The 16694-nt window shown below is 41.1% G+C and overlaps 1 protein-coding gene across 1 annotated transcript in view; it reads right to left on the reverse strand.

The window, feature by feature from the left end:
• Nucleotides 1–1664, reverse strand: part of DNAH11 (dynein axonemal heavy chain 11) — a 372079-nt gene extending 370415 nt beyond the window's left edge. The window contains exon 1 of the mRNA XM_025379290.1: nt 1305–1664. Within this exon, the coding sequence (XP_025235075.1) occupies nt 1305–1664 (360 nt within the window). The remainder of the gene's footprint in view (nt 1–1304) is intronic.
• Nucleotides 1665–16694: the final 15030 nt, after the last annotated feature.

Raw genomic sequence — 16694 nt, forward strand, 5'->3', positions numbered from 1 at the left:
GAAACAAAACCTGGTGTCTTGCCTGCTCTATGAACAAGGTCCTTCTACCGCTCTTCCCTATTATGCAGAGTATACAGTTTTCTTCGTTCTTTTATAATGCTAATTTCACAGGATTACTGGTGTGGAAATATCACCTTTTTAAAGGCATGTCAATTATACCAGATCATTATATATTAAAAAAAAAATCCTATAACTAAAAACAAATAAGGAGCATGTAGGCATGTAGAATGTTTCAATCCTAATGGGTTTTTATAATCTTCTCTGGTTTGGAAATAAGCCAAACTGAGATAAAGACAAGGCACAAGAGGTTAATTTGTATTTCTATCAAAGAATAGAAATGTATAACCAAAACATGCTAACATTTCCACAACTACTGAGTCATTTTATTGAACATTATAATAACTATTTAACTTAGGTAATACTAGAGTTAAGTGTTCTATCGTGTTATCTACTGACAAACTTATTTTTTAAAAAATTACAATTAGGAGAGTACTAAAACAAAAGAATTCAAAATTCACAATACCCTAAGGCAGCCTTCCTGTTTCTCTTATCTGAGATCCTATTTCCCAACTATTATAATGACCACAGCTAGTGATAAAAACGATATAACATGTTAAACTGAGCGCGGCGCTATTTAAAAATTGTGAATCTTGCTCCTAACTCATCATACTTGAAAAATACTAAATACAAATGCTGTACGTTAGATGATACGTTAACCTTTTAGTGGACAAGTAATCTAAATTCAAGAAGAAAAAGAGAGGAAGGAAGGAGGGAACTGCTCCCCCTAAATGGTCAGTAAACACCCATGTGTGCGAAGACTGCATGGGCATTCCTTAAGGACTCAATGTTTTTGCCTGGGGTGAAGCGTGGTTGGCACGTAGTCAAAATACGTGACAAGTTATATGCGCTCTGCCAAACACCACCTTTTTTAAAGGATGTGACTCCAGGGAGACCCAAGAGCAATTGAAAGGCAAGTTTTTTGGCACAGAAAGCCCACCTTGCGCCTAACACCCAAGCAGCTAAAGAAAGCGCTGGTTTTCTTGCATTACCCTGGTCGAACAGGCTCAACGGGGGATTCTCCATCAGATACAAACAGCTGACCTAGGAAACTAACCTGAAGCTGCTGAACTGCAGAGTGGGTGCACGTGGGGAGCAGTTCTGCGGGCCTCAGGATGGGGACTTCAAGCCAAGTTTGTCAAAGTGCCCGAGTGAGCGCCCCGCGGGAATGCAAAGGGGCCCGACTGGGCTGTCTCCCCTGGGTAGTTTTGTTGGGTGGGCAGGTCCCCTTGCCCGTCGTCTCTTACCTCCTGGGAAGCCGCAAGGCGCCCCGCGGCGGCGACGCTGAACGCAAGGCAAGCGGGGCTAGTGCTTTCCAGAAACTCCCCAAGAATCTGCCGGTTGTCCTCGCTTTCCAAATACTGGCTCCATTTCTCCTCCGTGAACCCCAGCATCATCTCCAGGCGGCCGCCGAGGAAGCGCACCCGCACGTCTTGGGCGAAACTCCGCGCTCTCCTGGCCGCCGCCTCCTCCTCGTTCTCCTCCTCCTCCTCTTCCTCCTCGAGCTCCACAGCGCCCACTGCCTCCAGGCCGGCCCCCGACATTAGGCGAAGGGTCGGGGCTTCTCGGAAGTCTCGCGCCTCCCGGGCTACCACCGGGGCTGCCATTGGGCAACCGTCCGAGGGAACGCGGGGCCGGCTGGCTCCTCACCCGAGACTCTGGGCCAGCCCGAAGTGAGCGAGGACACCTTGGGAGGCGCCCACCCTCCTCCGCGGTTGCCGCGAGCGCAGATCCTAGTCTCCCACCTGCTGCTACTTAGCCGTGCCACTTGCGCACAGCGGTAGCCTGGCAGGCCGAGGCGAAGGCCTGGGACAAGCAGCGCGTCCCGTTTCCCGGGGGACTGTGTCCCCGCCCCAGCCCGCTGGGGGCGGAGTGAGCGCACCGCGCCACTGTCCAGTAGACGCCAAGGCCAAGGCCGAGGGGAGCGGCCCTCGGGCTCTAGGTCCCGAACCTGGCAGAGAAGACGCGTGTCCGGGTCGGTCTGAGCTCCCCCGTGCGCTAGCTCCACTGCCCTCAGGCTCCTTCGCCTACTGGACACTTGATGGGGATCCCAGCATTGGTTAAGTGCTCTGGATGAAGCAATGCTCTCTTGTGCCGAGCTCCGAGCTAAATCTCTTACCTTGACCGTAGAATAATCCGTAGAAAGCCAGGTCTCTGCCTAGTCAGTCTTTGTTTTATGGGCAAGGGACTAAGTTACAAAAATAAGTAACAGAGAAGTTTCGGGGCTCAAGTTGAAGGCTATTATTCACCTTTCCCAAGGTGTCCAAATATTACCAGAAAAGAGCCAGTCCTGCAATTTAACTTTCCTAGTTGTGGGAATCCAAGATCTAAGTACTCAAAGTCCTCCTGATTCCCATCCTCAACCTGACACTTACTGGAATGTCCATACACCCAGTAAGAGAACTCACAGTGCCCTTTCGTGATCTCCAAAACGTTCCGAAAATCTATAGATTTATCATTTAATTCAAGAGTAAAAAGGTCAAAGAGGAAAAGCTTCAAATTAAAAACAGTTTCATGATACTGAAATAGGATTTCATTGTGGTCCATTAGTGGCTTTTGTTGAGACTAATATGGAAATTCTAGTTATTAAAGTAACCAGAATTTTGAGGAGGAGTCCTCACACTGAACTTTTAAGTCTCCTTTGTTAATTGTTTATTTCAAACTAAAGTCTTCAACCCCCACCTCTTCGATGGGGGCTACTGAAGGACCGTTGCCCACAATAGTCCATTTAATACCTGAATGTTGATAAACATTTCCAGAAGATGGGGCTTCAAAATTTTTTTTTCTTTTCAGGATATTAACTGCCCTTGAAAACCATCTACACATTTCCAGTTATATGATCAGAATCTTGAAATAACACAGGCCCTTGGAAAACTTTGATAATGACTTCTAGCCTGTCAAGGCTGCTTTATATCATCCATATTAGTCTTTGGGGCTCCCAGTTGCTGGTATACAAGGCTAGCAATCACCAGTTCCTTCTCTCCCCTCTTATATTCCAGCTTCACATCCCTGTACCTTAGAAAACCAGGAATTCTGTAAATAATAGTTGAATTAAATTGAAAGTGAATAACCACTTTCAAATCTAGCAAGAAAATTGTTTAAATAATGCTAACTTTAAAGTGCAATTTCCAAAAAGTTAAATATGTAACTCGAAATATAGGATGAAGACATGTCAACGATTTATTTAACTCATAAATGAGGAAAGCAACAAAATGATGTGAGTTCCAAAGACAGTTAGAGAAAGAAATTTAGCAGCATTGGAGAAAGATAGGGTGAGTCAGATTGCTAGGTTCAATACAATACCATTAACGCCATACAGGGCAAAATAATCCTTTGTTTTTTAAAAAATAATTTGTTTTTCTGAAATAAATTACATCTGTAATGAACAAAAATCTGTAAATAAAAACATAACTTCACAGAGTTTGAGCCTTTGATCAATAGTAGTTAATGAGTCCAAAAAAGATACTTTTCCCTAAATAATTAATAATCCTTTCATTGGCCAGTGAAGCAGTGTTTCAATGTGACAATGAATGAATATGCCTTTACCTTGTTCCCAAGTTTTATACATTTTTTCTCAATAATAATAGCTAACATTGATCAAATACCAACTATGTGCCATGTACTGTGCTGAGTTCTTTCATTTGTCTAACAAATCTTTACTGAATGCCTACTAAGTGCCAAGCACTGTTCTAGGTGTTGAGAAATATAACAGAAAACAAAACCGATTAAGTTTCTACCCTCATATTGGTGATACAGGCTAGATTCTACTGGATAGAGTGGAGCTATACCAACTGAATTTGCATTCCATTTCTATTTTCTGGATGCCTGAATTTCCTCACCCGAAATAGGAAAAATAAAATAGTAGATGAGATTAGTTTTTAGCAAATATCTCTCCCCCAACCCCACCTTCGTGGAAAGAGTATGCTTATATCTTTTTGTGCTATTACAATTGTGGCTGGTCATGTGACTTGCTTTGGTCCATAGGATATTGGCAGACATAACAAACAAAAAGCATCACTTCTTTTGGCTAAGATCAAGTGTAGTAGCAAACAGAGGCTTGGAATGTCTTTGCATGGTGAGGCTTGCCTTCTTGTGCCTCTGCCACTGTCTTGAGAAGAACATCCCTAGTTAGCTTGCTAATGCAAGGAACCAGCCTGGACCCGACTTTTGTAGCTCAGAGGCAAGTCCAGCGAGGGCTAGTCTTGATCAGTCTACCCTCGGTCAGCCCACAGATGCATGTAAATAATGAGTGATTATTGTTTTAAGCTACATAGTTGTGGTGAGGTTTGTTATGTAGTGATAGTATGGTATATAGTTGTGGTGAGGTTTGTTATGTAGTGATAGTATGGTAATAGTAAATGATATACCACATAGAGTTGTTGTGAGAAATAATTCAGCTTAAATATGTTAAAAGCGCAAACACTTAGGCCATGCCTGGCACATTTATTATTAGTTGTGGAGGGGAAATATGAGAAACTAGGCAAGCAAAGATATAATATGTTTATTATGTCACATGTGAAAGGAAATTAAATTTTGGGACTCTAAACTCATTTAGCCAATGGGAAAAGTCAAGCTGGGAACTGGGTCATGCAAACCTGCCTCCCCCTTTTGGTTCCTAAATAAGATGGCTACAAGATGAAAGGCTACATGCCTCCTCCATACTTTGCCCACAGGGAAATTATTGGTGAGCTGTTAAAACGTCACCATGGTAATGCAAATTGATAGCTTGTCTTTCCAGGTGCAATCACCCACCAGACACAAATGAGTATCTGATTGTTCCCCTACCCCATTTTGTTATCTTATGTAAAATGCGATTCCTCACATTCTTCCTCTGCCCCCTTTTGTTTATGTGAAAACTGTGTGCTTCTCAATATCCTCCCCTTTCCCCTTTAAATTTGGAGCCCTCAAATTTGTCTTTGGAGAAAAGCATAGACTTGTCTCCCAGCGTGTCTTTAACTTTGGCAAACAAATCTCCTAAAATGATTGAGACTTGTCTCGTCATTTTCCTTGATTGACACAAATGATAAATTCTAAGAAAAAAAGCAACAGACTGTAAAAGGTTGGGTATGGAGAGCATGTTAATTACCATCAGTGTTTAAGGAAGGGCTTACTTTTGAGCAGAATTCTGAGAGTGAGCCATGGGTTTTGGAAGAACATTTCAGGCAGAGGGAAGAGCAAGTAGACCCACAAGAGAGGATGCTTGATTTTTGGAGAAACAGCAAGAATGCCAGTAAGAGGGAGAATAGCAAGAGATAAGGACAAAGAAGAAATATGAGACAAAAATCTCATAGGGCTGTGATAACAGCTAGGATTTTCTTAAAAGAAGATGATGTAGCAGAAACTGCTAACTGTCCCCAGTGTCCATTCACCTTTTCCTTCTCTTGGTAATACAACATTTACCCCTATTCCAAGTTTTAATGGGACTCATGTTCACCCAAACTGTATACCTCATTTACGTTCACTTCACATTAGCTAAAAGGGAAACTAGGAAATTTTCTTTGTAGCTAATGTGAAGTGAAAGTAAATGAGGTATAAAATGCTTATATCATACCCTTAGAATTTCCCAGTTCTCCATTTCCTCTTGTCTTTCCAACTTGCTGACTAGTATATCAACATGAAATGCTGAACCGTGTTCAATTATGCAAATGTCCCTTAAACATATAACAAGATGCTCAACTTCCCTCACAAAAGAAAAATACAAATTCAAACAAGAGTACAATACTACTTTTTCACTTATTAGCTTTAAAACTGACATCATATTATTGGCATGACTGGGGAAACAGGCACTTTCGTACATCACTTCTGGAAATTCAAAATGATATAACCCCATAGAATTCACTGATTTCTAGAAAAAATTCTATGCATCTTTATTCTAGAAATCTATACACAAGGTTAGTCATTATAGCACTAATGGTAAGAGCAAAAGACGGGAAATAAGCCAAATATCCAGCCATAGGAGAGGGGTTCAATAAACTATCTAACATTCAAACAATGGAGTAATATACAGCTAAGAAAAGAGAATGCAGCCAGCTGGGGCCTCCTGGCACCCCCACCCATATTCTACAGCCAACAGAGTTCTAAATTCCCCCTGGGATGGATTGCCCAGAGTGCAGGACAGGCTACCAACTTGGCTGTTTGGGTGTCTCAGTCAGTCAAGTCTATGGGTCTTGGAGAGCTCAAACCAATCAGGAGCTGAAGGGATCCCCAACACAGCACAGCTACTCTACCAAAAGGAGCCAGACTGCTTCTTTAAGTGGGTCCCAGATCCTGTTCCTCCTGACTGGGTGAGACTTCCCAAGTGGGGTCTCCAGCCACCTCCTACAGGTATGTTTGGGCCAGCAAAAGGTCAGTACGCATCTGGGATGGAGCTTCAAGAGGAAAGGGCAGGCTGCCATCTTTGCTGTTTTGCAGCCTTCACTGGTGTTACCTCTAGGTAAAGAAAAAGTTGAGGTAACTAGGGTCTGGAGCAGACCCCCAGCAAACCACAGCAGCCCTATGGAAGAGTGGCTAGACTCAACCCCCTTTCATCCAAATGACTGCAACACTCCTCCAGCAAGGGCTCAGAACTGGGCTGAGGCTAAGATGGCTGAAATGACAGCAGTAGCCATCAGAATGTGGATAAAAATATAAAAATGAACTTTGCTGAGCTAAAGGAGCATGTCGTAACCCAATGCAAAGAAGCTAAGGATCATGATAAAAACAATGCAGGAGCTATGCATGGTGGTTCACACCTGTAATCCCAGCACTTTGGGAGGCCAATGCAGGCAGATGACATGAGGTCAGAATTTCAAGACCAGCCTGGCCAACATGGTGAAACCCCATCTCTACTAAAAATACAGAATGTATCCAGGCCTGGTGGCACATGCCTATAATCCCAGCTACTCAGGAGGCTGAGGCAGGAGAATCACTTGAACCTGGGAAGTGGAGACTGTAGTGAGCCTAGATTATGCCAGTGCACTCCAGCGTGGGTGACACAGTGAGACTCCATCTCAAAACAAACAAACAAAAAACAATGCAGGAGCTGACAGCCAAAACAACCAGTTTAGAGAGGAACATAACCAACCTGATAGAACTGAAAAACCCACTACAAGAACTTCACAATGCAATCACAAGTATTAATAGCAGAGTAGACCAAGCAGAGGAAAGAATCTCAGAGCTTGAAGACTATCTTTCTGAAATAAGACAGGCAGATTAAGAATAGAGAAAAAAGAATGAAAAGGAATGAACAAAACTTCTGAGAAATATAGGATTATATAAAGAGACTATGACTAATTGATGTCCCTGAAGGATATGGAGAGAATGAAACTAAATTGGAAAACATATGTTAGGACCTCATCCAGGAGAACTTTCCCAACCTAGCAAGACAGGCCAATGTTCAAATTCAGGAAATCCAGAGAACCACAGTAAGGTACTCCACAAGAAGATCATCCCCAAGACACATAATCATCAAATTTTCCAAGGAAAAAGTGTTAAGGGCAGCCAGAGAGAAAGGCCAGGTCACCTACAAAAGGACGCCCTTCAGACGAACAGCAGACCTCTCAGTAGAAACCCTACAAACCAGAAGAGATTGGGGGCCAATATTAAACATTCTTAAAGAAAAGTACTTCCAACCCAGAATTTTATATCTGGCCAAACTAAGCTTTATAAGCAAAGGAGAAATAAGATCCTTTTTAGACAAGCAAATATTGAGGGAATTTGTTACCACCAGACCTCCCTTACAAGAGCTCTTAAAGGAAGCAGTAAATATGGTAAGAAAAACCATTACCAACCACGACAAAAGCACACTGAAGTACATACACAGACCAGTGACACTATGAAGCAACCACATAAGCCTGCGAAATAGCCAGCTAGCATCATGATGACAGGATCAAATCCACACATAACAATACTAACCTTAAATGTAAATGTGCTAAATGCCCCAATTAAAAGACATAGAATGGGCAGCTAGATAAAGGACCAGGACCCATCAGTATGCTGTCTTCAAGAGACCATTTCACCTGCAAAGACGCACATAGGCTCAAAATAAAGGATGGAGTAAAATGTACCACGCAAGTGGAAAGCAGAGAAAAGCAGGGGTTTCAATCCTAGTCTCTCACAAAACAGACTTTAAACCAACAGAAACCAAAAAAGACAAAGAAGGGCATTACATAATGGTAAAGGATTCAATTCAACAAGAAGACCTAACTATCCTAAATATATATGCACCCAATACAGGAGCACCCAGATTCATAAAGCAAGTTCTTATAGACCTACAAAGAGACTTAAACTCCCACAATAGTAGTGGGAAACTTTAACACCCCACTGACAATATTAGGCAGATCATTGAGACAGAAAATTGACAAAGATATTCAGGACCTGACCTCAGCTCTCGATCAAGGGGACCTGATAGACATCAACAGAACTCTCCACCCCAAAACAACAGAATTTGCATTCTTGTCATTGCCACATGGCACTTACTCTAAAATTGATCACATAATCGGAAGTAAAACACTCCTCAGCAACTGCAAAAGGACTGAAATCATAACAAACAGTCTCTTGGACCACAGCACGATCCAATTAGAACTCAAGATTAAGAAATTCACTCAAGACTGAGGGCGGTGACTCATACCTTTAATCCCAGCACTTTGGGAGGCCAAGGCAGGTGGATCACTTGATGCCAGGAGTTCGAGACCAGCCTGGCCAACATGGCGAAACCTCATCTGTACTAAAAATACAAAAATTACCCAGGCATGGTGGTGCATGCCTATAATCCCAGTTACTTAGAAGGCTGAGGCAGAAGAATCACTTGAACTCAGGAGGCAGAGGTTGCAGTGAACTGAGATTGTGCCACTACACTCCAGCCTAGGCAACAGAGCAAGATTCTGTCTGAAAAAAGAAAAGAAATTCACTTAAAACTGCAAAACGACACAGAAATTGAACAATCCACTCCTGACTGATTCTTGGGTAAAAATAATGAAATGTAGGTAGAAATCAAGAAGTTCTTTGAAACTAAGAGAACAAAGAGAAGGTACCAGAATCTCTGGGACACAGCTAAAACAGTGTTAAGAGAAATTTATAGCACTAAATGCCCACATCAAAAAGCTAGAAAGTTCTCAACTTAACAACCTAACATCACAACTAAAAGAACTAGAGAACCAAGAGCAAACAAACTCCAAAGCTAGCAGAAGACAAGAAATAACCAATATTGGAGCTGAACCACGGAGATAGAGGCCTGAAAAACCCTTCAAAAAAATCAATGAATCCAGAAGCTGTTTTTTAATTGAAAAAATAACAATAAAATAGACTGCTAGATAGCCTAATAAGAAAAGAGAGAAGATTCAGATAAACATAATCAGAAATGATAAGGGGAATATCATCACTGACCGCACAGAAATACACACAACCAGCAGAGAATACTATAAACACCTCTATGCACATAAACTAGAAAATCTAGAAGAAAGAAGAAATTGCCTCCCCTAATAGACTAATAATAAGTTCTAAAACTGAGTCAGTAATAAATAGCCTACCAACCAAAAAAAGCTCAGAACCAGATGGATTCACAGCTGGATTCTACCAGAGGTAGAAAGAAGAGCTGGTACCATTCCTACTGAAATCATTCCAAAAAATTGAAAAGGAGGGACTCCTCCCTAACTCATTCTATGAGGCCAGCATTATCCTGATGCTAAAACCTGTCAGAGATACAACAAAAAAAGAAAACTTTAGGCCAATTCCTTGATCAATATTGATGGAAAAATCCTTAACAAAATACTGCAAACCAAATCCAGCAGCACACCAAAAAGCTTATCCACCATGATCAAGTAGACTTCATCCCTGTGATGCAAGGCTTGTTCAACATATGCAAATCAATAAATGTGATTCATCACATAAAGAGAACTAAAGATAAAAAGCACAAGATTATCTCAATAAATGCAGAAAAGACCTTCAATAAAATTCAACACCACTTCATGTTAAAAACTCTTAATAAACTGGGTATTGAAGGAACATGCCTCAAAATAATAGCCATTTATGACAAACCCTCAACCAATATCATACTAAATGGGCAAAAACTGGAAGCATTCCCCTTGAAAACTGGTACAAGACAAGTTTGCCCTCTCTCACTGCTCCTATTCAACATAGTACTGGAATTTCTCGCCAGGGCAATCAAGCAAGAGAAAGAAATAAAGGTATTCAAATAGGAAAAGAGGAAGTCAAACTATCTTTGTTTGCAGATGACATGATCCAATATCTAGAAAACTCTATTGTCTCAGCCCAAAAGCTTCTTAAGCAGATAAGCAACTTCAACAAAGTCTCAGAATACAAAATCAATGTGCAAAGATCACTAGCATTCCTATACACCAACAATAGGCAAGGTGAGAGCCAAATCATGAATGAACTCCCGTTCACAATTGCTGCAAAGATAATAAAATACCTAGGAATACAGCTAACAAGGGACATGATGGACCTCTTGAGGAGAACTATAAACCACTGATCAAAGAAATCAGAGAGGACACAAACAAATGGAAAAGCATTTCATGCTTATGGATGGAAAGAATCAATATCATGAAAATGACCATACTGCCAAAAACAATTTATAGATTCAATGCTATTCCCATTAAACTACCATTGACATTCTTCACAGAACTGAAAACAAAATATTTAAAAATTCTTATGAAACCAAAAAGGATCCTGAATATCCAAGACAATCCTAAGCAAAAAAACAAAAAACAAACAAACAAACAAAGCTGGAGGCATCACACTACCTAACTTCAAACTATCCTACAGGGCTACTTATTGCAACCAAAACAGGTACTGGTACAGGAACAGATACAAACAGACACAAAGACCAAAGGAACAGAATAGAGAACCCAGAAATAAGACCACACACTTACAACCAGCTGATTTTCGACAAACCTGTCAAAAACAAGCAATAGGGAAAGGATTCCCTATTTCGTAAATGGTGCTGGGAGAATTAACTGGCTAGCCATATGCAGAAAATTGAAACAGGACCCCTTCCTTATACCACATACAAAAATCAACTCAACATGGATTAAAGATTTAAATGCAAAATGCGAAATTATAAACAAAACTCAGAAGAAAATCTAGGCAATACCATTCACGATATAGGCACAGGGAAAGATTTCATGATGAAGACACCAAAAGCAACTGCAACAAAAGCAAAAATAGACAAATTAAATCTAATTAAATGAAAGAGCTTCTGCACAGCAAAAGAAACTATCCTCAGAGTAAACAGACAACCTACAAAATGGGAGAAAATTTTTGCAATCTATCCATCTGACAGAGGTCTAATACCTAGCATCTATAAAGAACTTAAATAAATTTACAAGAAAAAAACAACCCTATTAAAAAGTGGCCAAAGGACAAGAACAGACACTTCTCAAAAGAAGACATATAGGCAGCCAACAAACATATGAAGAAAACCTCAACATCACTGATAATTAGAGAAATGCAAATCAAAACCACAATGAGATACTATCTCACATAAGTCAGAATGGCTATTATTAAAAAGTCAGAAAACAACAGATACTGGTGAGATTGTGGAGAAAAAGGAATGCTCTTAGACTGTTGGTGGGAGAGTAAATTAGTTCAACCATTGTGAGAGACAGTGTGGCAATTCCTCAAAGACCTAGAGGCAGAAATACCATTTGACCCAGCAATCGTATTACTGGGTAAATGCCCAAAGGAATATAAATCATTATATTATACATGCATGTGTATGTTCATATGTTCATTGCAGCACTGTTCACAACACCAAAGACATGAAATCAACATAAATGCCTATCAATAATAGACTGGATAAAGAAAATATGGTACATATATACCATGGAATACTGTGCAGCCATAAAAACGAATGAGATCATGTCCTTTGCAGGGACATGGATAGAGTTGGATGTCATTATCCTTAGCAAACTAATGCAGGAACAGAAAACCGAATACTGCATCCTCACTTACAAGTGGGAGTTGAATTATAAGAATACCTGAACACACTTAGGGAATGACATATACTGGAGCCTATCAGAGGGTGGGGTATGGGAGGAGGGAGAGCATCAGGAAGAATAGCTAATGGATGCTGGACTTAATACCTGGGCGATGGGATGATCTGTGCAGCAAAGCACCACGGCACACATTTAACTGTGTAACAAACCTGCACATCCTACACATGTACCAGTGAACTTAAAGTTGGAATTTTTTTAAAAGGGAGAGAGAAGTTATGAGATGTGGTTAGATTCTGAATATGTTTTTAAAGTGAAGCCACAAGGAGTTGTTAATGATTTGAATATAAGATACATAAAAAGTAATGAGTATGAATTAATATAATTTTTTTCTGACAAAGTAAAAGATAGTTTTAAAATGTGATGAGAGGCTGGGTGCAGTGCTCATGCCTGTAATCCTAGCTCTTTGGCAGGCTGAGGCAGGATTGCTTGAGGCCAGGAGTTTGAGAACCACCTGGGAAACATAGTGAAATCCCATCTCTAGTAAAAATAAGTTTTAAAAAGATTACCTGAGCATGGTGCCATGCGCTTATACTTCCAGCTACTCAGGAGGTTGAAGCAGGAGAATTGCTTGAGCCCAGGATGTTGAGGCTGCAGGAAGCCACACTCACAACACTGTATTCTAGCCTGGGCAACAGAGTGAGACCCTGTCTTGAAAAAATATATGCTGAGATAAGGAAACCTGCAGAATAAAATAGATTTGAGGAAGGAAATGAAGAATTGGCTTTGGGTATGTAAAATGTGAGGTGTCTATTAAACATTCACATGGAGATAGTGAAATGACAAATGGATTTATAGTAGAGGTTCAGGAAAGAGGTCCAACTTAGATAAATAAATTTGGAAATCATCAGCACAGAAATTATATTTGAAGTTATGAGACTAGATGAGGTTACCTAAGGTTGTATAAAGACCAAACCCTGAGGCTGAGGAGGCACCAGTAAAGAACGCTGAAAAGAAAACTGGTAAAGATAGGGGGTAGCAGCGAGAGAGTGTATCGATTAGCAATGAAATAACGGAGTAGTTACTTACAGTTGTCAGAAATGAAGAAGCCTCTGGTAAGACCATGACGGTGAGTAGCTGAGGTAGAGTGGGAAATAAAAAGCATATGATGTACAAAGAGAACCAAGTGAAAGCAGAGTTCTAGACACCAACAGAAAAAAAAAAGGACTTCCAGAAAAAGGGAGTAGCCAACTGTGTAAATGCCGAGGGGTCAAGTTAGATGAAGACTTGATGAACTGCTGGACCTCATTACACGGAGCAGTCACTTATGACTTTGAAAAGAAGTCTGTCAATGGAGCAGTAGGGTCAAAAGTCTGGTTGGAATAAGTTTAAGAGAGAATGGAAGAAGAAAATTTAGAGTAAATGTGGAAAACTCTTTCTAGAAGGAACAGAGAAATGGAGTAGAAAGTAGGTCTAGAAACAAAACAGTTTTCTTTTTATAGGGATTTTCTTATTTTTAAAATATATCTCTGCATTTTCTTTTTCTGATGAAAGTGATTCAATAGAGAGGGAAAAGTTGCTGATGCTGGAGAGAAAAGGAAGGAATTGCTATCTTTGAGTAGGTAAGAAAAGGATGCAATCTAGCCTTAAATAGAGATTAACCTTTAGAAACACAGATTTCATCCATAGAAGCAGGAGGAAAGGCAGAGTAAGATACAGGTAGCTTGATAAAAGTGGGGATGGGAGTTTGTGGAGGTTCTCTTCTGCTTATGTCTATTTTCAACTTCTTTTTTTTCTTTTATTGGTACAGATGGGGTTTTACCCTATTGCCCAGGCTGGCCTAGAACTCCTAGACTCATGCCTCAAGTGATCCTCTACCTCAGCCTCCCAAAATGCTGGCATTTGTGAGCCACCATGCTAGCCCTGATTGTGTCTATTTTCTAATGAAATAAAAGCAAAGTATCAACTAAGAATGCAAAATAGGGAGGAAGTGTTCAGGAGACTGGAAAAGTGAATAAACTATGGAATATAGTATATTTGCAGAGCAGCAATAAAGGCCCACTTGAGTGTAATTATCATGGATTTGGATGTTTTCCTCCAACCTTATTCAACTGCATGGTTATTTGAGCTATGTTGGCTGGATTTAACCATGACTGGTTTGGATTTTGCCAGGATAGTGTGATTGAGAGACATTAGGGCAGGAGAATTCAGGGGATATAAAAGTGACTCATTAATATTTTACCATAATAGCTAAACTGGGTAAGGAGGGAAGTGAAGACATGAAGAAATTGAGAGGCAATAAAAAGGCAATGACATCAATGGATTGCTCAACCAGATGGGGTCAAAGGTTTTTGAAGTGTGAGTAGTTGAGTAAGTGAGCTAGAAAGATAGGAGGTAGCAGCAATAATATAATGGTTAGAAGTGAATTAATGTAATGGGGGTACTTACTTACAGTTACTGGAAATGAAGAGGTCTAGGGTAAGACCAGTGGGGTCAGTAGCTGAGGTAGGGTGAACTTGAGGATCACTATAAGAGAAGAGGTCACATAATTAAGGCTTTAGAAGAATCATCTCTATGGCTATTGAAAGCACTAAAAATCGTTAAGGAAGTGGTGTTGGACAGAGTGATAGTGTGCCAAGAGCTCTGTGAAGGAGTGGCCAGGGGTCTGGGGATGACTACAAGTTTGTGTGATTATGTGACTTTTCTCACATAATTCTCACCGTGACTCTAGAGATATTGCAGTTATTATCTCCATTTAACATACAAGGCAGCTGACACTCAGATTAAATAACTCATCTAATGTATGGTAAATATGCAATCTCTTGTTTGGGAAAATAGTATTCATGCTGAACACCCCAAGGATGAATTCATACTTAGCTTTCAGTACCAGAATAATAAACAACAATATATAATTATTTCCAGTCTCCTATTATTCTATAAGGATGAATAATCCAATCTCACAACTCTAAAATTTGATGGGCAGAGAATTTTAAAAGAATAGGAAGGTTCTGAATAACTGAAAGGGAAAAGACTGCCCTGAGGAGAAAGGAAAAGGGCAATGCATTAGTCCGTTCTCACACTGCTATAAAGAATGACCTGTGATTTATAAAGAAAACAGGTATAATTGGCTCACAGTTCTGCAGGCTGTACAGGAAGCATGGCTGGGAGGCCTCAGGAAACCTACAATCATGGTGGAGGGTGAAGGGGAAGCCAGCATGTTCTACAGGGCTGGAGCAGGAAGAATAGAGTGCAGGGGGAAGTGCCACACACTTTTAAGCAACAGATCTGATGAGAACTCACTATCATGAGAACAGCAAGGGGGATATCTGCCCCCATGGTCCAATCACCTCCCATCAGGCCCCTCTGCCAACATTAGGGATCACAATTTGATATAAGATTTGGGTAGGGACACAAATCCAAACCATATCATTTTGCCCCTGACCCCTCTCAAATCTTACATCCTTCTAACATTTCAAAATACAATCATGCCTTCCCAATAGACCCCCAAAGTCTTAACTCATGCCAGCATTAACTTAAAAGTTCACAGTCCAAAATCTCATCTGAAACAAGGCAAGTCCCTTCCACCTATGAGCTTGTAAAATCAAAACCAGTTGTTACTTCCAAGATACAATTTGGGTACAAGCATTAGCTAAATACTCCCATTCCAAAAAAGAGAAATTGGCCAAAAACAAAGAGACTACAGGCCCCATGCAAGTCTGAAACCCAGCAGGGCTGTCATTAAATATTAAAGCTCCAAAATCATCTCCTTTGACTTCATGTCTCACATCCAGGTAATACTGATGCAAGTGGTGGGCTCCCAAGGCCTTGGGAAGCTCCTCCCCTGTTGCTCTGCAGTGTACAGACCCCTTTGCTGCATTCATGGGGTGGCACTAAGTGCATGCAGCATTTCTAGGCACACAGTGCAAGTCAATGGTGGATCTACCATTCCGGGATCTGGAGGACAGTGGCCCTCTTCTTACAGCTCTACTAGGCAGGACCCCAGTGGAGACTCTGTGGGGGCTCTCCAACACACACATTGCCCCTCCAAACTGCCCTAGTAGAAGTTCTCCAGTAGAGCTCTGCCCCTACAGCACACTTTTGCCTGGACATCCAGGTGTTTCCATAGATCTTCTGAAATCTAGACAGAGGCTCTGAAGCCTGAATTCTTGCCCTCTGTGCATCTGCACGCTTAAAACCACATGGAAGCTATCAAGGCTTATTGCACCCTCTGGAGCAGCAGCCTGAGGCGTATCTGGAGTACTCTTAGCTACAGATGGAGCTGGAGTGGCTGGGATACAGGGAGCAGTGTCCCAAGTTTGCACAGGGCAGCAGGGCCTTGGGTCCAGCCAGCAAAACCATTCTTCCCTCCTAGGCCTCTAGGCCTGTGATGGAAGGGGCTGCTGTGAAGGTCTCCGAAATGTCTTCAAGGCATTTTCCCCATTCTCTTGGCCATTAACATTTGGCCCCTCTTTACTTATGCAAATTTCTGTAACCACTTGAATTCCTCCCCAGAAAATGAGTTTTTCTTTTCTACCACATGGTCAGATTGCAAATTTTCCAAACTTTTATGCTATTTCCCTTTAAAATGTAAGTTCCAGTTTCAGACCATCTCTTTGTGAATGCATCTGACCATATGCTGTTAGAAGCAGCTGTTAGAACAGCTTTTGCTGTTCGAAAACAGACCACATTTTGAATGCTTTGCTGCTT

The sequence above is a fragment of the Theropithecus gelada genome, chromosome 3, assembly GCF_003255815.1.
Source record: "Theropithecus gelada isolate Dixy chromosome 3, Tgel_1.0, whole genome shotgun sequence".
Classification (NCBI taxonomy): Eukaryota; Metazoa; Chordata; class Mammalia; order Primates; family Cercopithecidae; genus Theropithecus; species Theropithecus gelada.